This window comes from Bos taurus, chromosome 18, assembly GCF_002263795.3.
Source record: "Bos taurus isolate L1 Dominette 01449 registration number 42190680 breed Hereford chromosome 18, ARS-UCD2.0, whole genome shotgun sequence".
NCBI classification, from domain to species: domain Eukaryota; kingdom Metazoa; phylum Chordata; class Mammalia; order Artiodactyla; family Bovidae; genus Bos; species Bos taurus.
In genome coordinates this window covers 56,839,155-56,866,613 of record NC_037345.1, presented here as the reverse complement: position 1 = coordinate 56,866,613, position 27,459 = coordinate 56,839,155, and the positions used below count along the sequence as shown (strand labels likewise).

Sequence of the window (27,459 nt, the reverse complement as noted above, 5' to 3'; positions counted from 1 at the left end):
TCTCCCCCATGGCCCGCCTCTCGTGCTGTTCACAGAATTGCCTGACTCTAATGCAGGATAACTGCCCCCAGTATTTGCTTGCTCCCATTTTCTCCGCCTCCTGGGCCAATGTCTCATCTCCTGTAGGAAGATTATTATTCTTATTTCCTTCCTCAAGCACCAAAGTACAGTTTCTGACACCGGCGTCTGTGCTGGACACCTCGGGGCAGGCCCACCTGGCGCCGCGGGGCGGGCCGTGCGAGCGGCGCGCGCAATAAAGCAGAGCGCGCTGCGACTCGCACGTGCGTTGCAGAGAGTGAGGTTTGGGTGAGCTTTCCCCTGTGGTTCCTGTTTGCGGGAGGGCGCGCGTTGGGGACTGGGTCACGCGTGTCGTGTGTGCCCGGGGCTGCAGCGGGGCGGGCACGCCGTGGCGGGGACGGTGTCAGGGCTTTCGTAAGCACTCGGCACCCGCACCTCGAGGCGATCCCTGAGTGTTCCCTTCGGGGCGGGCAGTGGCTCGCTCGGAGAGGGTGGTGGCTCCCTGGGGGCGCCCAGCGGGTGGAGGAGGAGTCCTGCTGCCGAAGCGAACGCGGATCCCCCGGGGCTGGCCCTCCTTTGCGCCTCAGTCTGGCTGCGCCGTGTCTGCTGCCCACGTTTCAGGGCTCCGCCATCTTGTCCATTTCTGGAGTTATTTTGCGGGGTGGGGAGATGTGGGGGAGGTGGGGAAGGTAGGTTTATGACAGTCTTTCTGCCTGGAGGTTTTCCACTCCAGTGTTAGCTTACACGTGCTTTCCTTAGGAAATCTGTATTCTGATTTCATGTGGCTGGCGTTTTGTGCGATGTACAACAGAGGCCGCGTGGGAGGTAGAGACAGGACCTCGAGGGTTGCCAAGGAAGGAGTGGGATCTCTTAAGTGAATTACTGGGTTCTCTTAAGTGAATTACTGGGTTGTGTCAGAACCAGAGGGGAGTAATTGTCGGACAAAGCAAAGGGGGCCTTCGTTCACTTTCAGGAGTCATTCTGACACAGTCATTTAAATACCAGTTTTGTGCTCGCTCAGAACATCAGAGTTTTGTTAAGCGTTAGTTCTGGGCTAATGGGGCTTTCTGGATAGCGTTTTCCCAACTCCCGAGCAATACCACACCTCCTCCAAGGAGATTCAGCCCAGGAATAGCTAGCAGATTTTCTGTTTCTCTACCACAAGCCAGCAAGAATCTCCTCCAGCTTTGTTTCTCCTTTTAGAAAACAGTTAATTTTATCCTAACCGTTGCCTTGTCACAAGTGGAAGGCAGTTTCTCATCCATTCATCACTCCTTTGCCACTGTCCCATATATTCCCTTTTCAGGCCTTTTCGTTGTTAAAATCCCCAAACATACAGGGAAATAGACGCTTAACAGTACGTTTCACCATGTTTGCTTTTTGTGTACTTCATGTTTTGGAAATAAATTTCTTATTTCATCCAAAATCGTGAACACAGTGTCTCTCAAATAGCATTTTTTCTATTTAATGACAATGGTGTCATCGTCCTCAATGAGATTAAATCGTTCAGGAGGCCATCTCCTGTCTGCTTTGTGGTCATAGTTCCTGTCATTTCCAAAATGTCTGTCACTGTTTTGTTCAAAACTGGCTGTGTTTTAAGGATCTCTGGTGACTGCTTCTGCTGCTTGTACTTCAAGGTTTCTCTTTGCCTCCTTATACACCACCCTCCACCCCCTGGACAGTTTCTTCCAAGGGATTTGCATCTTAGTAGTCACTGTTCAGGGTCGGTAGCCAGTAGAGTCAATTCTGGAAATCTGCAAAACTGGGTAAGGGGAGTAGTCAGCAGGTTCTCTCCACGTGGGTTTAGGACAGTCCTTTGTGGACCTGTGACACTGGGGAGGTGAAGGCATCTTGGTGTCACCACAGGGAAGGCTGTGGGCTTTTGTACCCTGTGGAGGACTTTGTGTTTTCCAGTCTCTAGGCACTGGGTGACGGTGAGTGGCCTTGGGACCTGGTTGCAGAGGGACCCGGGCTCCTGTGATGTCCAGCACTGGGCTCTGATTACCCCCTGAGGACGCAGTGCCCCCAGGACCTTTGACACCTGGGGATCTGAGGGGCCTTGGTTTTGATGTTCTCTGGATCCGCCCCCAACCCCCCTCCCCCCCAGACTCTCTTCCCCCACCCTCACCAAATCCTTCCTGTGTTACAGGTGTGTCTTCAAGCTGAGGGGCCACCCACCCCACCTTGGTAAGAACCCTTGCTCCCAGTCCCTGACCCACCCAGATCTAAACTGTCTCACCCTCATTTGGGGTGACTTTGCATCAAACATCTCTGTGACCTAGTTTATCTGCCAGCAATCATGCAAAGCCCAACTGTCCTGTTCTTGGGCTTAGAGATGTTAGTCAAGTGATTGCTCTCCTGAGCCTCAGTTTCTGTGTCTGTAGAGTGGGTACAATCCATCAGGAGCAGATGGGCCCTAGTCCTCTGCCCAGTTGGGTGGGGGATAGTGATGCCCCCTGCCTTCAAAGGTAGGGTTTGAATATAACAAGGAATATGGACTGCAGAAGGGGAAATATATAGTCTGTCCATGGTATCCATGGGGATTGGTTCCAGAGCCCCACAGATATGGAGGGCCCAGTGTAAGTTTTTGGGTTTCAGGGGGAAAGACTAATCCAAAGTCTGATTTTCAGACTCAGCAGAAAAGAAGCAGAAAGGCTGGAAGCACTATCATTGTCACATTGTAGGGTGGTGGTTGTGGGATTTGTAGACAGTGTACCTTTCAGCAGAGTTTAGGCAGCTTCCCATGAATCATGCATATGTAAACTGATACAGTTATCAGGTTTACCCTCAATTTACACAATAGCCACTGTCAAAGAACATGGTTTATCTGGAGACTGTCTCAAAATGTTTCAAGTCTTACAGAGTGTTTCACAATTGTTTCAACAGCTAAATCATCAAATAGGCATGGGTATGTGTGTTACTGGAAAACAAACAACTGTTCCCAGTTCTAGGAGGGTTCCTCCCCCCCCCCCCCTCTATTCAGTGAAGTCTGGGCCTAAATCTGTATTCCCACTAATAAGGTTGACTTGAAATTGATGGAAATAGATTACTTTCTAAATACATACTATGGAGAACTGGAAGTGTAGTCTCTGGGGAGGTTTAGATTCTTGCTGACAAGTACTTGAGGGGGTGAGAAGCTGTGTCCTCTGAAGGGTTAGCTCAGAATGGGGAACATTGGAGCACCTTTTTGGAAGGGCTCTTCTCTTCATCCAAAGTGGTGTGGGCCGAGAGGGAATTTCTGGGGAAGTGTGGAGTTGGGAGGATGCCACTTGGACAGGGATATGTGAAGGGGCTGAGAAGAGGAAGCCCTAAGGGATGTGTAACACCTGTAGATTTATGAGGCAGCAGAACTGGTGAGATGGAAGCGTTTTATTCTGCATCGGCCAGTCTGAGGACGGCGGGATTGGGGTGTGGGGTTTGAGGGCACTGGGACCCCCGTGATGGCCAGCACTGGGCTCTGATCTCCACTGAGGACACGGTGCACCCCGGGACCTTTGACACCCGGGGGTCTGAGGCGGGGTCCCACCTCTGGGGAGAGATGGAGGAGGGGGCGTGGTTGCTCCACACCCCACCAACCTCCAGCTCCCCAACCCCTTACTGTCTGCAGGTGGTTCCTCCAGGAGTTGAGCAGCCTGGCCACCCTTCGGTAAGTAAAGAAGAGACTCCCCTTGTTATTAATACTGTAATAATCATAATCCAATTTACAACGGCATCAATTTGTTAATAAAATGTATAGAGTATGGTAATATTAATAAAGATGGATGCTGAGCACTTAGTCTGAGCCAGGCCGCATTTCTAAGCCCCAGAGTCATCCCGCCAATAACCTCATGATTTGAAATAGGTGCACTTTTGTCACCACTTCACAGCTGAGGCGGAGGCACATAAAGATCGCGATTTACCCATCCTCGGCTCCTTCTGGCCAGGAGGGGGCTTATTTCTGCAGCCCCCATCCACATTCAGGGGGACCGGGTGGTGGGGGCTTTCTCTGTCACCCCTCTTCCCTACAGTTGAGCATACAGGACCAAGGAGGTGGATTTTGATTCGTGGTTTTGCCACTTTTGACATTAGGGCACCTTCATGATGTGTCTGCAAGGATAGGGCTGGGGCGCGGTGTGTGTGTGTGTGCGCGTGCGTGCGCGTACGTGCTTGTGCGTGCTGTGGGCCGGCCTCCCCTGAGGTCCCAGGCCCCACCCTGCCTGGGCTCGTAGCTAATGCCTCAGCCAGTCCTAGGGATTGCCCAGGAGGTGGCAGAGCTAGGGGGTCCTTGAACAGTCAACCTTTGCAAGTCACCCTGAAAAGTAATGCATGCTCCCTGAATTCCTGTGGCATCCGCTGCAAAGATGGAGGGGTGGTGGTAAGAGGAAGTGGATGCAGGAAGGGCTGGGGCGAGGAACAGGCCAGCCTGGGGTGGGGGGTCGGGGGTTGGTTTGCAGAGAGATGTGCTCACTTGGTGCCGAAGGGGCCGTGTGGGGGACCTCCCATGATGTCTAGCACTGGGCTCTGATCTTCTCTGCAGACGTGGTGCTCCCCTGGGACCTTTGACACCCAGGGGTCTGAGGGTCCCGGGCTCTGGGCAGAGGTAGATAGGGATTGTGATTGCTGCACCCCACCAACCTCCTCTTCCCCACCCCCATGCCTTCCCGTCTGCAGGCAGTTGCTCCAGGAGTCCATCAGTTCCTTCAGCCCTCCCGGTAAGAACAAGTTCTTAGTGGGTTGGCCAATGCCGTAATCGTATCGAACTTATCAAATGCAGAGATGGTGGTGGTGGTGGTGGTATCCGTACAGGCAGATGCTGAGCACTAAACTATGAACCAGGCACAGTGCTAGGCACTGAAGGCATTTAATCTTCACAGTAACCCCATGATGGGGGCACGGTGGGTGGTGTAAGGTATAAGGGGAACAGCTTGGGGTCTGCGGAGATATCCGGTATCCGGGCTCCTGAAGGGGCCGTGCTTGGGGCCCCTGTGATTTCCAGCACTGGGCTCTGATCTCCCGTGAGGACACGGTGCCCCCCCAGGACCTTTGACACCTGGGGATCTGAGGGGCTCCCCCTCTGGGGAGGGGTTTGGGGAGGGTGACTGTTTCCCTGCCCAACGCCCCTCCGTGCCCTTCCCGCAGCTCCAGCGGCCGCGCCCCTCGGCATTCTCGCTGGACCCTGCGCCTGGAGCAGCCATGGCGGGGAGGGGCGACCGCTACTACACGTACACCGAGCTCCTGGCCATCGCGCGGCGCTTCCGGCAGAACCCCAACGAGCTCATGATCAGCTGGATCCTGCGGGTGTATGACCAGGGTGGCCAGGCCCTGTCCCTGAATTCCGGGGAGCTGGCCCTGCTGGGCGACCTGACCGGCGACGCCGTCTTCAACTACCGCTGCAAGGCCCTGCGGGGCGACTGCAAGACGCTGCTGGCCTGGCTGCTGCTGGCCTGGCGCCAGCGCTGGGAGTCCTTCCTGCACTTCGAGGCCACCGAGCTGCCCTTCCGTCCCTGGACCACCATGGAGGAGGGCATCCAGCTGGTACGCGAGCTGGGCATGCTCGACTGGATCTACCGTGAGCCGCCGCTCCCCGAGCCCGCCCGGCTGGCGCCGGAGGACCTGCCCTTCACGCAGGGCCTGCAGCGGCGCCTGCTGACAGCCGCGCCCTCCGAGCTGCGGCTCTCGCTGGTCAGCCTGCTGGTCAAGGGCATGACGGTGCTGGAGGCAGTGATGGAGATCCAGACCATCGCCGACGTGGGCCTGCTCTGGCGCCAGAGCCAGCCGGGCCGCGCCAAGCTCATGCTGGGGCCAAACCCCACGCGCAAGGACCTCATGGGCTGGCTGCTGAGCCACGGCGTGCCCAAGGAACGCGTGGACAAGCAGCCCACCAAGGTCCTCCTGGAGCTGTACATCAAGGAGGCGAAGCGCAGCCGCGGCCACGCCCCCTACGGGCTAGGGGAGGAGCAGCCTCCGCCTCCCCCGTACTCCGACCAGGCATGTGGGGAGGAGCCACCGGTGCGCCACGACTAGGTGCCCCCTGTCCTCGGGACTGGGACCGGGACCTTGTAGGGGAGATGCAGAGCCTTGGCCGGAGTGTCCAAGGAGCCCCAAAGAGGGGTGGTGTCTGTGCCCCCGGCCACCCGTGGGCATCACCGGCCACTGCTGGAGGAAAACAGGTGGCTGGCTCTTGGCAGCTGCTGCTGGATGCAGGGAGAGAATCTGTTACATTTCCAGTCTGTTACACTTTAGCCCAGTGGGCATGGTGGGCTGGGTGTGCCTTCTGCCCCCACCACTCTGCCTCATGGCCCCCAGCCCCACCCCCCAGGCACTACAGGCCAAGTGGGAGACCCTGCCGCCCACACCATGAAAGCACTTTGAAGTTTGTTCCCTTTTTCTTAAAGTTGTTGTTTATTTTGGTTTTTTTTAATGCAATATTTTTTTTACTCTATGATCTTTAGCAGACAACACTTGTTTTTTAGCGGTGCTCGTTTCCCCCTTTGTGAAGGATTGTCTCTTAAAAGACTTTTTTTTTTCTTCTGCAATGACTTTATCTTAAAATGGAGTTTTGTCCTTTGCTCGCCTGCGAAGGGGACGGCCTGTCCCTTCCTGTTTCTCCAGCTGCGTGTGTGGCTGGAGGGTCTGTCACCTCCGCGCGAGGGGCACTGTGGCCAAGAATCCCAGCTTTGTGAGGATGGACAGCCCTAGCAGGTGGTACCACGCATCCATTAAAAAAAAAAAAAAAAAAAACCCCGCGTGTCACTCCCTGTGAGCTGTGGTGTTTGGGTGCAGGGGTGAAGCTGGAGCCAGAACCTACCCCTAGTGAGGCCAGGGGTTGGTTACGTGGTCTCCATTGACACCCCTCCCCCACCCCACCCCCAGCTGTCTGCAGAGGAGAGCACCGGGCTCTTGGTAGGCCATGGAGCTGCTCCAGCAGCAGGGTTAGGTGAATCATCTAGAGCTTTCCTTGGGTCTTCTATGGCTCTATGGGGCTTCCCTGGTGGCTCAGTGGTAAAGAATCTCCCTGCCAATAAAGAAGACACGGGCTCCATCCCTGGGTCAGGAACATCCCCCTGGAGGAAGAAATGGCAACCTGATCCAGGAAATCCCATGGACAGTGGAGCCTAGCCGACTACAGTCCATGGGATTGGACATGACTGAGCACTCACACATGGATCCATAAGCAAGAGACTATGTTCCTGTACCCCCTCCACCCCCCAAGACCATGGAGTGCAGACAGCATTCCTAACCCTTCCCTGAGGCCCTGTGACTGTCCTGGAACTCCAGGGGTGATGGTGGCCTGCGTGCTCATGACCCGGGCAACCTGGAGGGCCCAGCTCCCCTGCCCCACGATGCTGGGCGGTGGGTAGTGCCAGGGAGGGTGTACTGGCCCCACTTGGGGCAGGCGGAGAATTTTCCTGTCTTATCTAGCTGTGAGGACCCAGCTGTTAACCTCAGCCCTTCTTCTCCCATGCCTGGGGTGTCTGGGTCTGTCTGAACACCGAGCCCCCACCCCTGGTCCTCCAACTCTGCCCCATCTAATAGGCACCAAGTGGCGTTACAGAGTGCCCACTGCACACCAGGCTACTTGTACAGTCAGATGGGGTGTCGACACGATGCTGGTGCCCCAGACTCCTACTTGGTGTGTGGGGAAGGCAGAGCCTCCTGGGTTGAGGGGTGACCGAAGCCCCACAAGAGCAGGCCTGGCATCACCCGGTCTAGGACAAGCACCCATGAGCCTGCTGTTCATTAGGTGTGCGGTAGCTTCCCTTGGTTCAGTGCCCGCCCACAAATGAAGCTCCTGATCTGTACCTTCCACTGGTACAAATGGGACCTCAAGGCAGCCACTGGCTACCATACCCGGCAGTGTTCAGGTGGGGTCCCTCCCCCTTCAGATCATTGTAGCCCCTGCTATGCTAGGCAGCCCTCCGGCAATATTACTGTCCCCACCTGCTCTGCTGGTTCCCAGGAGGTTAGTTTCAGGGGTGGGGGAGTTTTTGCATCAAAGGAGGTGGGGCTCAGTTCAGTCGCTTGCGACCTTCAGCTCGCCAGGCTTCCCTGTCCATCACCAACTCCCGGAGCCTGCTCAAACTCATGTCCATGGAGTTGGTGATGCCACCCAACCATCACAGGTGGGGGCACAGAGACCAGTTAACCCAAAGTCACGGCCTCTGGACAAGTCCCAGCAGGCTGGCAGTGGGACCAGGCTTTGAATCTCAGCTCTCCCAGAAGTGTGTAACCCACAGTGGGGGACTGACCCAGAGCACAGGTGATGGCACCTAGAAACGGGTTTCCACACGTACACGCTGTGCTCCCAAGCATGTTTAGAAACGTGCACGGAAACACCCATACAGGTATTGTCCACAGAAGCACAGGACCACGTAAGTATGCACATGAGTGTAAAGTATGTATATACACAAGCACTACACGCATTCGTGCCGGAGTGCACGCGTGGATAGCCGTCCGCGTGCACCTGCACACAGACCCATGCACCCTTCAGCCCACAGTCATCCATAGGGCCACGTGTGGCTTCCATGCCTGGGAGCCCGCCCCCGCGTTCCCCCCGGCGCGCACAGTAAGTCACAGAAGCCAGAGGAGCGGGTGAGCAGAAGTGTTGGGATCCAGGTTCAGTTGTGGGGGAAGGGGTGCCCGGTTTCCTGGCTCACACGGGGCCCCCCCAGGCCCGCAAGCAGCCAGGTCTCCAGGCCAGTAGGCCCAGCCCCATGCTGAGGGCCGCCAGCACGGCCACAGCCCCAGCCAACAGGGGCACCACGGTGGCTGCGGGGAGAACACGGGGGTGTGAGTCTCGAGACCGGCGCCCCCCACTCCCACCCCAGCGCCGAGGGCCGTCACCTGCGGGGGTGGCGGGCTCGTGGGAGCCGTGGCAGGGGATCCCGTGAGCCGGAGGCCGGGCGGGGGCCGTCAGCTGGCGGAATCGGCTTAGTGGGCAGGGGGCTGGGCACCCGGGGAGGCGGAGAGTCAAAGGCAGACCAGCAGAGTCGTTGCGGTAGAAGAGGGAGACGGTGACATTCCTGGAGGAAGAGAGGAGGTACCTTGGTCCGTCCTCGCCTTCCCTGCCGCTGACTTTGAATCTGGAGAAGAGCAATTGGATGGAGCACGGCGTTTCTGACTTCTATCCCTGCCAATACCGTCCCTTTAAACTCCCCCGCCTGTGCCTGGGTCACGCCCTGTACCGGGGTCTCCATCCCTCCTCCTCGCGAGCGTTCTGGCCCCGCCCATTTCCGGGTACCGCCCCTTCCTTACCCTGAGTGGTCGCCGTCTGCGTTGTCGCGGTCTGCGTCGCCCAAGCGCCGCCGGAACTCAAAGCCGAGGCAGGCGGCGTAAGGCGGTGTGTGCCCATCGTAGAGACCCAGGGCCCCCTGGAGGGCCAGGAGAGTGCTGTCGTGCTGCGGGCGGATCCAGGGCTGAGTCGGGGCTCCTCCAGATGGCCCTCGGACCCCTTAGAACAAATCCCGCCCCCCTCAAACCTCCTCAACCCTGGAGGCAGCCCCACCAGTTACAGGTGGTCATTTAATAAATGAGTGGACAGCTCAGCCAAAAAGGCTGTCCTTCCAGAAGAACTGATTTCTTTCCCATCATCATATTGTCACCTCCCTCCTTCCAGATTCCATATCTGGTGATGTGATCTGGGAGTATGGTTTGGAGATATATGTTACTCAAGGCATGAGGCTGAGGTTCCACCAGTCCCCGCTCACCCAAATCCCACCCCCTCCCCATCCCTGTGCCCACATGGCACTGCCTCCCTTCCCAAAGACTTACAGCGGAATACATAACCATCTTGAGTGGCAGCCCCAAGCGCTGCACCCGGGAGAAGTTGGCCAGGATGGCATCTAGCAGGATTCCTGACAGGGCAGGTCAGAGAGTTAAAAACCCTCCAAAGGAAGGCGCCTGGGCCTCCCAGCCGCCCGGCTCCACATCTCACCCCCACTCAGCTGGGCCTTCTCCGCTGCCTGGGGTGGGCCCACGTGAGCTCCGATATCCAAAGCCGAGATCTGAGCTAGTGTCTGCAGGACATCTGGGGAGGCCCAGGATGGTAGGGAAAGACCATGGGCTTGCTGGGGAGAGAGAGAGGGGACAAAGTGGCCGCGATGTCCTGAGTTCTTCATGCTCCCCTTAGACCCACCACGATGCCCCCCTCAGCTGCAGTTCACTCTTCCTCCTCCTCTGGAGAAGGCGATGGCACCCCACTCCAGTACTCTTGCCTGGAAAATCCCAGTACCGGAGGAGCCTGGTGGGCTGCAATCCACGGGGTCGTGAAGAGTCGGACACGACTGAACGACTTCCCTTTCACTTTTCACTTTCATGCATTGGAGAAGGAAATGGCAACCCACTCCAGTATTCTTGCCTGGAGAATCCCAGGGACGGGGGAGCCTGGTGGGCTGCCGTCTATGGGGTCACACAGAGTTGGACACGACTGAAGTGACAGCAGGGAAGGGAACCCTCCTCTGACGCCCTCATAGGTGAGGTCTGGTCAGGAACTTACGGTGTGGGTAATGTGCTAAGTTGCTTCAGTTGTGTCCATCTCTTTGCGACCCTATGGACTGTAGCCCACCAGGCTCCTCTGTCAATGGGATTCTCCAGGCAAGAATACTGAAAGGGGTTGCCATGCCCTCTTCCAGGGGATCTTCCCAACCCAGGGATCAAACCTGCATCTCTTACCTCTACTTGCATTGGCAGGCGGTTCTTTACCACTAGCACCACCTAGGATGTCCTTGGTGTGGGTAATAGCGATTATTAATTAACCATAGTAATGACCATTATTCCAGAAGCCCTTATCAGAAACCCCTGGGGCTAGGGCTGTTTCAGAATTCAGACGTTTGGGGGGACTTCCCTGGTGGCCCAGTGGCTAAGACTCTGCACTTGCACTGCAGGGGGTCCAAGTTCCATCCCTGATCAGAGGACTAGATTTCATATGCTACAACTAAGACCTAGTGCAGCCAAATAATTGTTTAATTAAAAAAAATAATTCAGACGTTTGCAATTTCAGAAAGGTCTGGTGGTGAGGGTAGTATTAATATATACCTCGTAACACATTCTGTGGGGGCTGGGGCAGCCGCCTTAGACACACACTTTGCTCTTCCCACCATGCAATTAGGAGCATTCCCATTAAGTGGGTAAGCAAGGACTGCCAGCCTCATGCCTCTTCAGGTCAGCGCCTGGGGCCCAAGCTTTGCCTTCCTGCGCTTTTCCGATTAGGGAACTGGAGGATTGGAACAGCAAACACGTAGACCGAAAACGCCTCACTGTGTGCCAGGCGCTATTTTAAGCGCATCGCGTGAATTAACCCCTTTCGATCCAATCAGCAACCCAAGTTGATACGAATGTCGCCATTGTCGTCGTATAGATGGAGAAATTGAGGCACTAAAGGTTAAGTGACTTGCCTGAGGGAACACAAGTAGTAAGCGGCAACGCTGGGATTGGAACCCAGAGCCCTTAACGACTTAGCCGGCTGGGTGAATGGGGCAGGGGCCCACCTGGCAAATCAGAGTGTCCAGGACCTTCCACGCCTTGCGCAGCGGCTCCCCGACCAGCGGCAGCCCCGTGAAGTTCTCCAGGCGAGTCAAGAAGTCCTGCAAGCACCGAACCGGGATGGGTGAGCCTGGCAGACGTCAGCACCCCTAGGGTCCAGCGGTGTCCGGCCGGCCCCGCTGGCCCTGCCCACACGCCCCGCCCCCTTCAGCCTGCCGGCCCCGCCCTGTCCTGTGGGTCCTGCCACCTCCCACTGGCCCCGCCACAACCCGGTCGGCCCCGCCCCCTCAGCCTGCCGGCCCCGCCCTGTCCTGTGGGTCCTGCCACATCCCACTGGCCCCGCCCCATCCCGGTCGGCCCCGCCGCTTCAGCCTGCCGGCCCCGCCCTCTCCGGCCCCGCCCTGTGCTGTGGGTCCCTCCCCATCCTGCCGCATTGGGCCGGCTTGGCTCACCGTCCAGCCCTTCAAGGCGGTCTTGTACTCGGCGGCCTCCGTGGCCTCCCTCAGCAGCTCACGGTATCGGGGACAGCTCCGCGTAGGGAACCTCAGCAGCTGGAGGAGACTGAGGCTCAGAGGGGACAAAAGTGTGACCGGGGCCCGACTGAAGACAGGGAAGTGGGACTGGGGGGGCGTCCTGTCTCCAGTCCACGGTTTCTCCCAGATATGGCTGAGCAGCGAGGGGTGGGCCGCTAGCCCCATCAGGACAACTCAGCCCCAGGGAAGGCTTCCTTGCTGTGGTTCCAGGGAGCCCCCCATCACCCCCATCGGGTCCGAGCCTGGTCTCTGAGCCGCTGGCCCTCTCCATCTGAGTCCCTCTCTCCATCCCTCCCGCCCCCAGGCCAGTCCAGCCCCCTGACCTTGTCCTCAGTGACCGGCACCGTGTGCACAGGGATGGGTCTCCAGGTGGCCTCGGAGCGCCCTGGGGCGGCCTCAGGGAACAGCCCCGCCAGGTTGGCCTGAGCACTCTCCAGTGTCCGGTCAAAGTCTGTGCTGCGAATGTACACCTGGATAGGGGGTGAGAGGACAGGCCAGAAGACCACTGTCGGGGTCAGAGGTCAACTACAGTAGCAAACCAAAAGCTTCAGATTCAGCTCAGGGTCGAAGGTCAGGTGTTAGGGGTCAAAACTCAGGGCAGGTTCAAGGACCTGGCCTTCAACATTAGAAGTTGGTATCAAGGGTCAGAGGTTAATGTCAAGAGCAGTTGAGGTGGGAAGTTGGATGGACACTGAGGATTAAGGGGATCAGTTGAGCCAATGAAAGTCAGAAAGGAAGATTAGAGTCACTGAAGGTGGAAAGTTAGAGGTCAAGAGAGGAGGGCAGGTTGGAGGTCATGAGATCATATCAGCAGGAATGATCCTATGGTCATCTGTCAGGAGACAGAGGAAGATATAGAAAAGTCAGATTTGATGAAGGGTAGAGGTCAAAGGTTGGAGTCAGAGAGCAGGTAGAATCAATGAAGGCCAAAGACAGAATCAATCAAGTTTCGAAGTCAGAGGGCCTGGCTGGAGTCAGTGAGAGTCAGAACACAGAGGTGGAGATCTGAAAATAAAAGTCAGAGTTGATGGAGGTCAGAGGTCAAGATGTGACTCAGGTTGAGATAGAGTCAGGGGTCAGTATGGGTTAGTTGATGGTTCCGGGGGTCAGAGATCAGACCTAAGGTTCAGGTCAGGTGGATGGGGGTCAAGGGCCAGAGATGGAGGCCCAGGGAGGCACTGGAGTCAGTGGAGGTCAGAGGTGAGAGGTCATGAGGTAGGCTGAAGGTCAGCATGGCTGTACCTCTTCCCGCCGGTACTCGGGGCTCAGAAAGTCCTCGTAGCGGCTCCTCAGGAAGCGGCCCAGCTCCAGCTGCTGGCGGACCCCCTCCTGGGGACAGAGCCGGTTCAGCGGACCCCTCCCCACCCCACCCCACCCCAGACTCCATCTGAGTGTCTCACCTCGGTCAGCTGGCCCAGGCCACGTGGCCACAGGGTGGATGCAACCTCCTTGTGCGGGTCAGTGGGGTAGGAGGCCAGTGGGGCCCGGTCGCCATGGCGGAACACCTGGGGAGGGGACCAGGTCAGGGCCAGGCTGGGGGACGTGAGGGGCTGGGACGGGGCAGGGGGCACCTCACCACCGCCACGAAGACCAGGGGTCCTTCCGTCAGGGCTGGGGGCAGCAGTAGCAGCAGCAGCAGCAGGAGAGGTCCGGCGGGGTGGCCCCGAAACCCTGGCCCGGCCATCTCCACACAGCCAGACGCTGAGCTCAGCGCACTGTCTGCACCGCAGCCCCACCTGCTCATTACCCCCGCCCCAGCACCCCCCCACCAGAAGAGCAGGTCCCAGCACGCCTCCCCCTGGATCCAGAACCCCCGATCCCCCAGGGCCTCTGTCAGCCATGGATTCACCGGGGATGTGTCCGTTTAATCTTTCCCGCAACCCCAGGAGATGTTGATCTGATTGCCTCTGTCTCCGTGGTGTGGATGGGGAAACTGAGGCACCGTCAGGGTAGGCAGTCTGCCTGAGGGAACACAGCTAGTGAGTGGCAGAGCTGGGATCTGAACCTAGTGCCCTGAGAGTGGGTGCAGAGGGAGGGAGACCCCCACCCCTGCCCCACATTCTAGACCCTGCCTTCTCCTTGCTCCCTGCTCTGCCTGCCACGTCTGTTCTTTGAGGTTCTCTTGAACTTCTTGGTGATTTCATCTTCTTTCAGTGCCACTCACAGCTGGCCAAAGCCAGCATGGCCCAGAGGCTGAACACCCATACCCTGGAGCTGAGACAGGTTGGGTTCAAACCCCAGCTTTGCCACATATAAAGCTGTGTGATTTGGGGCAAGTTACTGCCCCTGTCTCTGCCTTTGTTTTCTCATTCATAAAATGGGGACAAACATGGTCTGTACCTCAGAGAGGTTCTTTGAGAATTGACAAGTTCTAATAGATTGGGAGTCCTACTAGCTCAGTGGTAATCTGCCTACCAATGCAGGAAATGTAGGAGACGCAGATTTGATCCCTAGGTCGGGAAGATCCCCCCGAGGAAGAAATGGCAACCCACTCTAGTATGCTTGCCTGAAAAATCCCATGGACAGAGGAGCTTGGCAGGCTACAGTCCATGGGGGTCAAGCATGCACGCAATGCAATGCAATATATTCGGCACTTAATCCAAGGGTTTGCAGAGTAACTACTCAATAGTGTCAGTGATTTATTGCTGTGTAACAGATCACTGTAAAACATAATGAGGACTTCCCTTGTGGTGCAGTGGATAAGAATCTGCCCTCCAATGCAGGGACACAGCTTCCAGCTTCGATCCCTGGTCTGGGAAGATTCCACATGCCCTGGAGCAACTAAGCCTGTGCGCCAAGGAACTAGATCCCCGCACGCCACAGCTAAAGATCCTGCGTACGGCAACTAAGACCTGGCGCAGCCAAATAAATGAAGGAGACCACAGAGAGCTCCCTGGTCTCTCCCATCACAAGAGGAGACATTAAGTAACTGGCCATCTGTGAACCAAGAAGCCAGCTCTCACCAGACACTGAATCTGCCGGGACCTTGATCTCTGGATCTCCAGCTTCCAGAACTACGAGAAAGAGATTTGTGTTGTTTAGAAGCCACCTCATCTATGGTATTCTGTTGCTGCTACTGCTAAGTCGCTTCAGTCGTGTCCGACTCTGTGCGACCCCATAGACGGCAGCCCACCAGGCTCCCCCGTCCCTGGGATTCTCCAGGCAAGAATACTGGAGTGGGTTGCCATTTCCTTCTCCAATGCAGGAAAGTGAAAAGTGAAAGTGAAGTCACTTAGTCGTGTCCGACCCTCAGCGACCCCATGGACTGCAGCCTACCAGGCTCCGCCGTCCATGGGATTTTCCAGGCAAGAGTACTGGAGTGGGGTACCGTTGCCTTCTCTAACAGAATGGTATTCTGTTAGAGTGGCTCAGATGGATTAAGACAAGCCCCAACTCAAGATCCTTAAGGTAATCATTGCTGCAAAGTCCCTTAAGCCATGTGGGGGTTCTGGGGGTTGGGGTGTGGGCAGTTTGGGGTTATGACTCAGCCCACCACACAAGTAAATAAGGGGTGGCCCGCTCCACCCCTCTGACCCACTTTCTGCCCTTCTCCTCCCTGTTCCATGCCTTTAAGAAAGCCATCTGTCTTCAGCACCATCCTGGCCCCTCTACTCTCTGGGTCCCCTTTGGGGTCAGCCAGTGAGGGGAGCAGGAGCTCTGAGGGTGGTGCTGGCTGTAACACAGCTTTCTTAGGGGAGGACCCTGTCCTTTGAGGGTCTGGTGACATGGATCTCACCCGTTGTAGCCTATGGTGCATGTGCTAAGTCGCTTCAGTTGTGTCCAACTCTTTGCAACCCTATGAACTGTAGCCCACCAGGCTCCTCTGTCCATGGGGATTCTCCAGGCAAGAATACTGGAGTGGGTTGCCATGCCCTCCTCCAGGGGATCTTCCTGACCCAGGGATTGAACCCATGTCTCCTATGGCTCCTACATTGCAGGTGGATCCTTTACAGCTGAGCCACCGGGGAAGCCCCCTTGATGCCTAGGCGTGTGTATTGATTCACTAGGGCTGCCGTAACAAACGACCGCAAAAGGGCTGGTTTAGGCACCAGAAATTAATTAATTTTTAAAAAATATTTGTCTGTTTATATGGCTGTGTTGCATCTTAGCTGCAGTGTGGGCTTCTCCGTAGTTGTGGAGTGCAGGTTTAGTTGTCTCGAGCTTGTGGGATCTTAGTTCCCTGACCAGGGATCAATGCAGAGTCCCCTGCATTGGAAGGCAGATTCTTAACCACTGGACCACAGAAATTTATTGTCTCACAGTTCTGGAGGCCAGGAGTCCGAAATCAAGGTGTCAGCAGGAAGTTGGTCCCTCCTGGGAGGAAGGATAGGTTCCCAGGCTCTCCCTAGCTTCCGGGGTCACTGACGGTCCCTGGCTTTCAGGAGCATCACTCCAGTCTCTGTCAAAACGTGGGCCTCTCCATGTGTGTCTGTCTCTGGGTCTCTTCTCTTCTTATAAGGACACTGGCTATGACCTGATCTTAACTGGATTTACATCTGCAAAGACCCTATTTTGAAATGAAGTCACTTTCACAGGTACCAGGGGAGAGGACTTGAACTGACCTTTGGGGCGGGGGGATTCAGTTCAATTCCTACCAGGTGGCAACAGCTCCCTGATTTTTCTAAGCCCAGCACTGTACCATCCCGCCAGCTGTGAACATGAGCCCTGCATTAAACCTTTTTGAACTGCACCTGCCACTTTCTGCTGCAACACTGAGACAGAACATCCTTCCAGATTTTTCAACACATATATATTTTTTAATGTTATTTATTTGCTGTGCCGAGCTGTATGCAAGATCTTAGTTCCCCGACCAGGGATCGAACCTGTGTCTCCGCATTGGGAGCACAGAGTCTTACCTGCTTTGGGAGCACGATCTTAACCACTGGACCACCAGGGAAGTTCCAACACACATTTTAAAAATATCTGTGTGCTTTTTACTGAAATGAGATCCTGCAATTTTGTAACGACCTCCTACTTTCCACGTCAACAGTACTTTCACCTCATCTAATAGCCACTCAGAGGACCCACATGTCTTCCCAAATATCATGTACAGCTGATATATCCAAGCCAGAACCCAGTTCAAAATCACCCATCGAACCTGGTCATGTGTCTCTTACAGATTTGCTCAAGTAGAGCAAGCCCATGTGCCTTGGGTTTTTTTCTTTTGTTTTGTTTGGGGACACAGACTTCTTGGAGAGACCCTGCCAGTTTCCCCGTTGAATGTCTTACCTTCTTGGTAAGGTATCATTTCACAGCCGATTCTTGTCATTTCCAGGTTTTAGGTTGTATAAATCCACTGGAAACTCTAGATTAGCAAGTACTGAATCATTGCTTCTAGGAGTGTATGTGTATATCACATAGCTTATAATTTTAAATCCAGAAAGGTACTCATCTGGGCCTTCCCTGGCAGTCCACTGGTTAAGAAGCCACACTTTCACTGCAGGGGTCATGGGTTCGATCCCTGGTTGGGAAAAGAAAGATCCTGTATGCAGAGCATTGTGGCCAAAAACTAGAAAAAAAAAAAAAAGCAAATATAAAAAACTATTCAGCCAGGTAGATGACTTTTTTTTTTTTTTTGCTTTTACTTTTTTTTTTTTTACAAACTAGAAAATTTGCCTAAGGCCACCCCACTCCCAAGTGCCAGAGCTGGAATTCAAACCCATCCCATTGGCCCCCAGAGCAGGAGTTCCTCCCTAGCCCCGCCCTCCCCCTTCCTCCTGTCTCCAGCCTCCGGGCTGCTCTCTGCTCACAGCTGAAACAGGAAAACAGAGAACTATCACCTCTATCAGCCACAGCTGGGAATGTGCATGTCCTCAGTCTCAAACTGTAGCCACTCTGTTTAGAGATGGAATCGTGGATAACGAGGGCTGACTGCACTGGTATCTCTGTCCTCCGTATCTCTCCTAACCTCAAAATTAGTCCTGAAAGATGGACCCAAAGAGATTCAGATGTCTACAGACACCACCTGCTGAGAAGGAGGGCTGGTGGAGTGAACAACAGGGACCACTGGAGGGCTGTGGGAGTCCCAGGCGCATCACAGAGCCCTTGGCCCAGAGATGGGGAAGTTGTTACCTGCGCCGATTTCTACCTTCATAACTGGTGCTCCATGAGATGAAAAGATGGTTGCTCCTTGGAAGGAAAGCTATGACCAGCCTATACAGCATATTAAAAAGAAGAGACATCACCTAGACAACAATGTTCTGTATAGTCAAAGCTGTGGTTTTTCCAGTAGTCATGTATGGATGGGAGAGTTGGACCATAAAGTAGGCTGAGCACTGAAAAAGTGATGCTTTTAAACTGTGGTGTTGGAGAAGATTCTTGAGAGTCCCTTGGACAGCAAGAAGATCAAACCAGTCCATCCTAAAGGAAATCAACCCTGAATTGGAAGGACTGATGCTGAAGCTGAAGCTCCAGTATGCTGGCTACCTGATGCAAAGAACTGACTCATTGGAAAAGACCCTGAGGCTGGGAAAGATTGAGGGCAGGAGAGGAAGGGGGTGACAGAGGATGAGATGGTTGGATGGCATCACCGACTCAATGAGCATGAGTTTGAGCAAGCTCCAGGAGATGGTGAAGGACAGGGAGGCCTGGTGTGCTGCAGTCCATGGGGTCACAAAGAGTCGGACACGACCGAGAGACTGAACAACTGCTGCTCCCGCCCCCAAAACTGGTGATGGGGCTCTGGAAGGCTCAGCTCCCCCACTGCTGTGTCTCTCAAGCTTTCGTCTGGTGGACACCATCGGAGGAAATTTTGCCTGGGCCACCTCACCTGCTCTGGCCTGCAGCCTCCTCCTGCTCCTGCTCCTGCTCCGGGATGTTTCTGCCACTTAGAGCTGATCCTGTTCCTCCCCTGCTTGTGGCCCTCCCGTGGCTCCCCAGCGCCCTCTGGGGTCGTAGGTCTGGCTTCTCTCATCTCAAATATTCCCGTCTCAGAGTTCAGATGCTCCCTGTATCCAAGTGCCCATCTACCCCAAAGCCTCCGGGGCGAGGTCCCTTCTACCCAGAATGCCCTTCTCCGGTCACCATGGCCACCATTCTGGTCTCCCCTCAGGGTTCCGCCCGCTGGTCTTCTCTGTCTGGCTCAGAGGATCAGGAAAGGGAGAGGGAGGCCAAGAAACCCAGAGTCTGGAAATCATGGCCATGAACTTTCAGGAAGTGAGAAGGGGCCCAGTGGGCGGGAGGGCGGTGCCCCAGGGCAGGGGTGGGGGTGAAGGGAAGGGATAGGTCCTGACCTCTGACTCCTCCACCCAGAATGTGACCCTGGCCATGGCCGTATTCACCATCCTTGCTTCCATCTACTTCTTCAACAAGGTGAGTGGGAAGGGGGTGGAGGTGGCAGGCTAGATCTCGGTCGCTTCAGCCTCTGTGTTATCATCTTGGTCTCTCTTCCCTTCCTGTTTCTGTGGATCTCTCTGTCTCTTTTCCTCTTGTAGGCTCAGCAATGAGAAGATAGAGCACCACCTAACCCAAGAGTCCTGCCTCTGTCCCGACCATGACTCTGCCTCTGAGACCAAATAAATGTGACTGAGTCAGCACACCCTGTTCCACCTCATCAGGCCAGCAGGCACACCGCCTCCAGCCAGCTCTGTCTGAGGTCCAGGCTTCTGGGTCAGAGAGAGGAAGCCTGGATTCCTGGGTCTGGGGAAGTTGGGGACTAGCAAGATAGACTCTCAGATTTGAGGCTAGGGTCCAGTCATGGAGCTGAGTTTTGAAGGATGAGTAGGAGTCTGTCAGAGTTTAGAAGGGGAAAAGACATTCCAACTTGTGTGCAAGAGCACAGAGAGGAGAAATAACAGGGCTGATTCCCCACCTGGTACCAACACAGACTGCTGTGTACTTCAGATTTATTTCTTCTCTCTGAGCCTTGGTTTTCTCCTTGGACTCCAAAAGGCCGTAGCAAGGACAACCTGACATGAAAGATGTGAATGGAATTTGCAAGCTACGGAGGGTCTGTAGTGGTCATCTTCACTGTCACATTGTATCAGCACATCTTTCTCTTAGCAAACTCCTATTCAGCCTTCAATGCCCACTGTAAATGCCCCTTACTATAAAAGTATCCAGACCTCCAAACACATAGTCAGTTACCCCCTCCGTCACTAACTGCCTCCTCCCCACTCCCTGTCTCCATCCCCAGTAGGTGGAATGCCCTGGGTGACACGCTAGCCTTTAGTTGACCTTTATTTATTTTTTTCATCAGATAAACATTTCATTTCAATTCAAGATTTGAAAAGGAGACTTCTGAGCAGAGTGACTGAACATCCTGGGTTTCCCAGGGAAGGCCTAGCAAATTCTAATTAGGAATTGATTTATAGTCTTACTACAATTTTGGCTTGCGGAATGCAAACACTTTGGGCCAGTTATTCCAGTATAATTGGGAATCGTATCCTCTTTATTTCTTCTTTTTTATTTATTTATTTTTAGCTGTGCTGGGTCTTCATTGCTTTGAGGACTTTTCTTTAGTTGCAGCGAGCAGGGGCTCCTCTCTAGTTGTGGTGTGCAGGCTTCTCGTTGCTGCCGCTTCTCGTTGCAGGGCACAGGCTCTAGGGCTCATGGGCTTCTGTAGTTGCAGCAAGTGGGCAACTAATAGTTGGGTGCACAGGTTTAGTTGCTCCGCAGCATGTGGGATCTTCCAGGACTGGGAGTTGAACCCACATCTCCTGCACTGGCAGGCGGATTCTTTACCACTGAGCCATCAGGGAAGCCCCTTTCTTTAATTCTTGAAAGTGTCCTGATTTAAAAGGTAGTCTTACTTACAGAGGGGCTGGCTTCCCAGGTGGCACTAGTGGTAAAGAACCTGCCTGCCAGTGCAGGAGACTTAAGAGGACATGGGTTCGATCCCTGGGTCGGGAAGATCCCCTGGAGGAGGGCATGGCAACCCACTTCAGTAATCTTGCCTGGAGAATCCCATAGCCAGAGGAGCCTGGCAGGCTACAGTCTATAGGGTCCCAAAGAGTCCAACACAACAGAAGCGACTCAGCACACAGCACTTACAGGAGACCTTGTTTGCAAAATGACCACACGAGGGCGGTGTTGGACCATGTTCCCAGCCAGAACTTGGTCCCCTGGTTCTAGTAGGGAAGTTAGTTGATTTCTGCAAAACCGGAATTCTGTGACCTGGGAGGGGAAGCCTTCCTTGAGGCTTCCTCTCTCCCTGGACCTTAGCCCTGCCCCCCATCTCGCTCCTCCAGTCCTCCCAGCGGTCCTTCTACAAGCAGAGCTGACCTGTCCCTCCCTGCGCACAGTCCCTCCCCTGGGGATAGCTGTCCCAGCCCAGGAGACTGGCATCGCAGCAAGGTGTATCTAACCTGACAGCCCTCCAGGCTTTCTTTTTAAAGTCTCACCCAGTTCCCACGCCCCCTCTGTAGCACACCCTTGCCCAGCTGCTAAGTTGTGTCTGACTCTTTTGTGACTCCATGGACTGCAGCCTTCCAGGCTTCTCCATACATGGGATTTTTCAGGCAAGATTACTGAAGTGGGTTGCCATTTCCTTCTCAAGGGGATCTTTCCGCACCAAGGATCGAATCCAGGTCTCCTCGAGTGTGTCTCCTCTATTGGGAGGCAAATTCCATAAGTAACTGAGATGGTTTAAAAAAAAAAAAAAGAAAAACACACCCCAGGGCCATTGCACACGCTGTGCTCCCAGCCTGGAGCATCCACCTCTATTTTGTGTCAGTTCCACCTGAAAGCCTTCCTAAAACCCCTCCCGATCAGAATCTGGCTCCCTACTCCTCACACCTTCCCCGCTCCTCACCCTTCTCTGCAGTGACTGGGAGCCTGAGGGTGGGGCTGCAGAATAAGATCTGACTCCTCTTCCACCCCCAGCATGGGTTTTGGCTATCAGTGTTTGTGAAGCAAATATTGACAAAGAAATTGATCTTTGTGTCCTCCCCCCTCCACTCCCACATCCAGGGTTTTCAGCCATTGAGGGCTGGGCTTTCTCAGTCCCCTGGGAGCTATCGAGGTTGCATTTTCACAACCACAGGCACTTGGGGATGGATGGGGTTCAGCCCGAACTCAGCCCTGGGACTCACTGGGGAGCTTTTGAAACTCCCAGAGCCCAGCTCTATTCTGGACCACTTAAACCACAACACCTGGCGGTGGGGCCCGGGCATTGATTCGAATTTTAAAAGCTCCCCCCAGAGATGCTAATGGGCAGACCAGGGTCAAGAGAGGCATCCCAGCAATGTGTTTTCCAAAGACAGAAGAGAGAGGTTTTCCCCATTAGAGCTTAGCAGGTTTCTTTAGAATGTGGAGCAAAAATTAACCTTTAGTTTGGAAACATTAGGGAGTTTGAAAACCAAAGATGACCAACGACATCCTTCCCCAGAGGCTGGGCCACTGGAGAGATGCTTAGGAGGTGCACGCGTGTTTCAAAAGGCAGTGAGAGAAGGTGAATAATAACGTGTGTCCCAGGGGCCCAGAAAATCTGGTGGCCCAGAGCTGTCCTGTGTTGCTCAGTCCTACCTATGGGGACCAGGACATCCCAGTGGGCATGAGCCTTACACGGTTTTAGCTCCGAAAGTCCTATAGCCCAGTATTGCATTGCTGAGTCCTGGCAATAACCGGGAGCCACCTGGGAAGCCCTAGCATGGACCACAGCCTGCCAGGGTCCTCTGTCCATGGGATTCTCCAGGCAAGAATACTGGAGTGGGTTGCCATTTCCCTTTTCCAGGGGAATCTTCCCGACCCAGGGATCGAACCGGGTCTCCTGCATTGCAGGCAGATTATTTACCATCTCAACCACCAGGGAATGGTTGGTTTTGTCTTTAGATCCAGGCCCATGTCTGTCTGTCTGTCTGTCTTCCCCTGTCCACCTGTCTCTCTCCACTCATTCGCCTCTCCTTCCCTTCTAGATGAGTTCTATTTCTACCTCCTCCCAGGTCTTCTGCTGTCCTGTCTCCCGCTTGGTCCCTCCCAACAGCCTGACCCGTCTCTCACATTCTCTCCCTGCCGTAGCCCCGTCTGTCGCCCGTGCGTGTGACGCTGTCACATCTGTGTCAGCGCCCCCTTCTCCCTCCCGGCATCTCTCCCCACCTTGGCCTGATTTCTCTCTGCATCCCTGTCCCCCTCTCTCTAGGTCTCTATGCCCCTCTCTAAACCTCTATCTCTCTCAGCATCTCACATTCTCCAGAATTTGATAAGATGGGAGACCCCCCTCCCCCTCTGTCCCCATAAAAGTCCCCAACCCCTCCAGGGATTTCCCTTCCAGTCCAAACACAAACTGCTTCAGTGTCAGGCCAGAGGATGAGCCTGGCTGACAAGGTTCCCCAGCAGGCGTCCTGTTAGAAGGGTCAGCCCGGTTCACCGGGCCCCCGCAGAGTTCGTAGAACCAGCGTGCCCAGGACCGGAAGAAGGAAGCAGAACGCCCTGGCCCAGAAAACCGCCCTTCGGGCTGCGCGATGGCTCTGCGCCCAGGCCTGCTGGGGCATCGAGGAGTAGCAGTCCCTGGCCACCACCGTAGAGGGTCAGGAAGGCCAGGCCGGGGTCCAGGTGGCGGAAGATGCCACCCAGGGGCCAGCCAGAGCGTGTCTGGGTGAGGGTCAAGGGCGGGAGGACGGTGAAGGCGGCCGAACCAGGCAGCTGATGGGGGCGGAGGCAGGAGGGCCCTGCGGCTTGGACCACCGGGCTGGGGCTGGCCGCCTCCAGGAAGCACGAGATGAGGGCGGCGGCCGGGGAGTAGAGGAGGAAGAGGGTGGCCTCCGGTGGGCTAGGGGCTCCAGGGGATGACGACGGCCGAGTCTCCAAAGGGTCCCCCAGGGGCGGGATAATGCTGTGGGGACCGCCAGGCCTCCACATCAGCAAGCTCCACACCCAGCCCCCGCCACCGACTTCCCCATCTCAGGGAGGGCCCCACCATCCACCCACGCCCCAGGCACGGTCTTCTCTCCCTCCCTTCCCCTCTCCCCTCACAGTCTCACCCTGACTCTGCCCTGTCCCCTCTGATCCGACCCCACCGTCCCTGACCAGTGCAGGCTTCCAACTCACCTGGCTGGATGCTCAGCCCAGCCTCCTCCCGGGCCTCCCTGCCTCCAACCATCCCATCCAGTCCAGAGCGAGCCTGCCCCTCCTCCCCTGCTGAGAGACCTCCCCTGGCTCCCCCGGACCCCTGGCCAAAGTCCCCGCCCCTCATCCTAGAGTGGAGACCCCAGGGTGGTCCCCTGGCCCACCCTCCTCTGCAGCCCTTTTCCTGTCCTCAATGCATGGTCGCATCCAACCACTCCCAGAACTAGCTGTCCTGGTCCATCCTCTCAGGAGACCCGTATCCTTCCAGGACTGCAGGACCCTGGCTGTGCCAAGCCCCACAGGGTGGCTGTACTCTTAACAGCCCCATTTTCCAGATGGGGAAACTGAGGCTTGGGGAAGGGGAATTCACTTGCTCAAAATCAAAGCAGACAAAGCAGAGCCTGGATGTGCACTCACATCTGTGCAACCTCCGAGTCTGGATGTTAACTCTCGGGGGTCCTGCTCTGTTCGCAGGCCTCCGTCTCCCCACTCTGTATCATCATTGTCCTGAGCTCACTGGCAGTTGGGAGGCAGGGGTCTCCCAGGGTATCTGAGCAACAGCCCCAGGCCTGGTCTCTCCCAGAGGAGCCAGGATGGGACAGCTCACAAATGGATAGAAATCAGAGGGCTGGAAATCGGAGGGGCCACCATGCAGGTCTGAGCACGCGTCTCAGTTTACCCATCTGTGAACCGAAGATCAGCTTGTGTGCCTGGGCACTGCCTTCCCATCGTCCCCAGGATGAGATCTGAGCTCCTCAGCCTGGCCTTTGCAGCCCTAACCTGCAGAGGCTCCACCCCCATCACCAGTCGCCAGGCTCACCAGGTCCCTTCCTTCTGCTCGGAGTTCCTAGAACAAGCCGCATGATTTCAGGCACCCGTCCAGGCTTTCTCCTTGCCATTTCCTCATTCTGGACCACTTTACTCTATTGGTCCCACGCACAAACTCCTGCTCAAGCTTCAGAACCCAACTGAGTGCCACCCTTCCTTAGAAACCCTTCCCTACTACCACACACCACACCAGACTACACCAGGTATCAGACTTCACTGTGAAGTCTCTGAGAGGTTCAAGCTAAGCCAAGTCAGGAACAAAGTGTCAATTACGTAGGGGGCAGTGTGCCTTCACAGGCCTCATTTTAATTTAGTCTATCTTTTTTTAAATAGTATACTTTATTTTTTAGAGTATGCTTTATTTTTAAAAAAGCTTTTTAAAATTAGTTTATTTGGCTGCATTGAGTCTTAGTTGAGGCATTCAGGATCTTTCATTTTGGACTCTCTAATTGTGGCTCTTGGGCTTAGTTCCCCCTGGGTACGTGGGATCCTAGTTCCCTGACCGGGGATTGAACCCATGTCCCCTGCATTGCCAGGCAGATTCTTAACCACTGGACCACCAGGGAAGTCCCATTTTAATTTACTCTTCCAAGAACGCTGTGAGGACCGTACTATTGTTGTCGTCATTTTATCAAGGTGGGGAAGCTGAGGCAAACTTAAATAACTGAGCCATTCAGTCAGTGAAACAACTGAGAAAGGAATCCAGGTTGACTGACTCCAGGATCTGAAATCTTAACCATTGTGTTATTTTCCCTAAACAAAGTTAGACTGAGTGAATAAATGCATGAATCATCCTTGAACAACCAACCCACACAATGCCCCAGGACATGTTTGTAAAATGAATGAGTGAGTGAATGAATGTATTCCCCTCTTTACTTGGCAAACTCCTCTTCACACATCAATTCCCAGTGCAAATGCTTCCTCCTCCAGGATGTTCTCCATGACTTTTCCAGACACAGTCCTCCTACAGTCCCTCTTCTTCCCTCTAATCCCCTTAATCCCTCCAGACTGGAACTGTCTGTGCCCTAGAAAAATAGGCTCCCAAAAGGCCAGTTCATATCTATGTCCCCAGTCCCCCCCAGCTCAGGACCACCCTCACACGAGGCCTTAGGATGTATTTGCAGGTGCAGCTCAGGGTCTGGAGACCAACCAGAAGGAAAAAGAGGCTATAACCCAATGATGGGGAAGACATACAACACCTCAGGCTGGTCCTCCAGTAAGGAGGTGGCTGAAGCTTCAGGGCCCAGAGCAGGCTGAGTGAGCACTATACCAGGAGTCCAGAGATACCCGCCTCCTCATATGACCATATACCTCATCCCTGAGCTCCAGTTTTCTCGTTGAAGGAGAAAGGTCCATAGACAATTGGGTAGTGAATAATAAGCACATCACAGGGACTTGCCTGGAGGTCCCGTGGTTAAGAATCTGCCTTCTGATGCAGGAGACGCAGGTTTGATCCCTAGTCAGGGAACTAAGATCCCATAAGCTGCATGGTGCAGCTAAAAACAACAACAACAAAATTAATAATGGGCTTCCCTGGTGGCTCAGTGCTAAAGAATCTGCCTGCTAATGCAGGGGACATGGGTTTGACCTCTGGTCTGGGAAGATCCCACATGCCCCAGAGCAAACTAAGCCCATGCACCACAACTACTGCGCCTGTGCTCGAAAGCCCAGGAGCTGCAATTACGGAGCCCACGCACCGCAACTACTGAAGCCCGGGTGCTCTAGAGCCTGTACTCCACAACAAGGGAACACACCGCAGTGAGAAGCCTGTGCACGGCAACTGGAGATAAGCCCGTGCAGCAACCAAGACGCAGCACAGTCAAAAATAATTTTCAAAAAATTAATAATAAATGAAGATGCTACCTGCAGGCTTTGAAGACAGAGGAAAGAGCCATGAGCCATGAAATGAGGGCAGCTCCAGGAGCTGGGAAAGAGAGAAAGTAGATTGTCCTCCAGGGCCTGGTGACACCCATCTCGGACCCCTGGCCTCCGGAATCATGAGATAGATGGATGCTGTTTTAAGCCACTAAGTTTGTAGGAATCTGTTACACTGACCATAGGAAAATAATACCCTCCTTTTGTAGACCAGCCACTGGAGCCTTGCTGAGGGCCACACAATCGCTGAGTAAGAGGGGGTAGGAAGTTGGGGACAGGCCTCAGGGAGAGGGGCATCTGGACCCCCAAATGGCCAAAGGGGAGGCCTGGAGAGGGTGGCCAGGCTGTGGTGGGAGGGGTGGGGCTGGCTGTGGGGAAAGAAGAAGCAGGAGCCAGGGAGGGTGGGTAGGGAGGTGGGGTACCTACTCTGCCAGGCTTCATCTTGTGGCTCCTGTGGGCTTCAAAGTGCCCAAGACTGGGAGGCGGGGGTGAGAGGAGGGAGGAGGAGGGGGTCTTGGATTAGAGCCCACTGCCAGCTTCTCCCTCCCTTCCCCCCTCCAGCCCTGTCTGTCCTGTCCACCCCACCCCCATCCCCACCAGCTGGTCCCTGCTCAGGCCTCCTCCTCTATCCCCAGACCTTTTCCCAGCTAGTGTCCATGCTCACAGGACCCAAGATGGGTCTTTCTACACCCAGGGCTGGCCTCACCCCTCCCCTGCTCACCCTCTGTGGCTACCCAGTGTC

At 55.0% G+C, this 27,459-nt stretch overlaps 3 protein-coding genes and 4 non-coding genes across 12 annotated transcripts; 6 read left to right on the top strand and 1 right to left on the bottom strand.

The window, feature by feature from the left end:
- Positions 1-248: 248 nt before the first annotated feature.
- C18H19orf48 (chromosome 18 C19orf48 homolog) lies at positions 249-6,738 on the top strand. Of its 3 annotated transcripts, none has more exons than NM_001244559.1 (5): positions 249-300; positions 2,168-2,205; positions 3,626-3,664; positions 4,669-4,709; positions 5,137-6,738. In NM_001244559.1, exon 5 carries the CDS (start codon positions 5,191-5,193, stop codon positions 6,019-6,021), a length of 831 nt encoding a protein of 276 aa, NP_001231488.1. In that variant the 5' UTR covers positions 249-300; positions 2,168-2,205; positions 3,626-3,664; positions 4,669-4,709; positions 5,137-5,190; the 3' UTR covers positions 6,022-6,738. The 3 variants fall into 3 exon arrangements, with proteins under 3 accessions (NP_001231488.1, NP_001039692.2, XP_059732691.1); NM_001046227.2 differs by having other exon boundaries at positions 249-306; XM_059876708.1 differs by lacking the exon at positions 249-300 and having other exon boundaries at positions 2,167-2,205; positions 5,137-6,533.
- On the top strand, positions 1,988-2,078 carry LOC112442439 (small nucleolar RNA SNORD88). The gene has a single exon (XR_003030533.1). It is a non-coding gene; the product is annotated as a small nucleolar RNA SNORD88 (small nucleolar RNA).
- LOC112442438 (small nucleolar RNA SNORD88) lies at positions 3,448-3,541 on the top strand. The gene has a single exon (XR_003030532.1). It is a non-coding gene; the product is annotated as a small nucleolar RNA SNORD88 (small nucleolar RNA).
- Positions 4,489-4,582, top strand: LOC112442440 (small nucleolar RNA SNORD88). Its single transcript, XR_003030534.1, has one exon. It is a non-coding gene; the product is annotated as a small nucleolar RNA SNORD88 (small nucleolar RNA).
- LOC112442437 (small nucleolar RNA SNORD88) lies at positions 4,975-5,066 on the top strand. Its single transcript, XR_003030531.1, has one exon. It is a non-coding gene; the product is annotated as a small nucleolar RNA SNORD88 (small nucleolar RNA).
- Positions 6,739-8,374: 1,636 nt separating the features above from the next.
- Positions 8,375-18,975, bottom strand: ACP4 (acid phosphatase 4). Of its 4 annotated transcripts, XM_059877038.1 has the most exons (13): positions 18,781-18,975; positions 18,084-18,164; positions 17,792-17,932; positions 13,412-17,520; positions 13,254-13,340; positions 12,335-12,481; positions 11,931-12,029; positions 11,484-11,579; positions 9,932-10,064; positions 9,769-9,851; positions 9,253-9,395; positions 8,842-9,080; positions 8,375-8,766 (listed from the first exon to the last, which is right to left on the bottom strand). In XM_059877038.1, the coding sequence occupies exons 4-13, from the start codon at positions 13,850-13,852 to the stop codon at positions 8,651-8,653; spliced, it is 1,584 nt and encodes a 527-aa protein (XP_059733021.1). In that variant the 5' UTR covers positions 13,853-17,520; positions 17,792-17,932; positions 18,084-18,164; positions 18,781-18,975; the 3' UTR covers positions 8,375-8,650. The 4 variants fall into 4 exon arrangements, with proteins under 4 accessions (XP_059733021.1, XP_059733020.1, XP_059733022.1 ...); XM_059877037.1 differs by having other exon boundaries at positions 8,375-9,080; XM_059877039.1 differs by lacking the exons at positions 17,792-17,932; positions 18,084-18,164; positions 18,781-18,975 and having other exon boundaries at positions 13,412-13,516; positions 13,588-13,695.
- A 69-nt stretch (positions 18,976-19,044) lies between these two features.
- Positions 19,045-19,546, top strand: SMIM47 (small integral membrane protein 47). The gene is made up of 3 exons (NM_001384854.1): positions 19,045-19,166; positions 19,263-19,322; positions 19,445-19,546. Exons 1-3 carry the CDS (start codon positions 19,152-19,154, stop codon positions 19,454-19,456), a joined length of 87 nt encoding a protein of 28 aa, NP_001371783.1. The 5' UTR covers positions 19,045-19,151; the 3' UTR covers positions 19,457-19,546.
- The last annotated feature ends 7,913 nt before the right edge of the window (positions 19,547-27,459 follow it).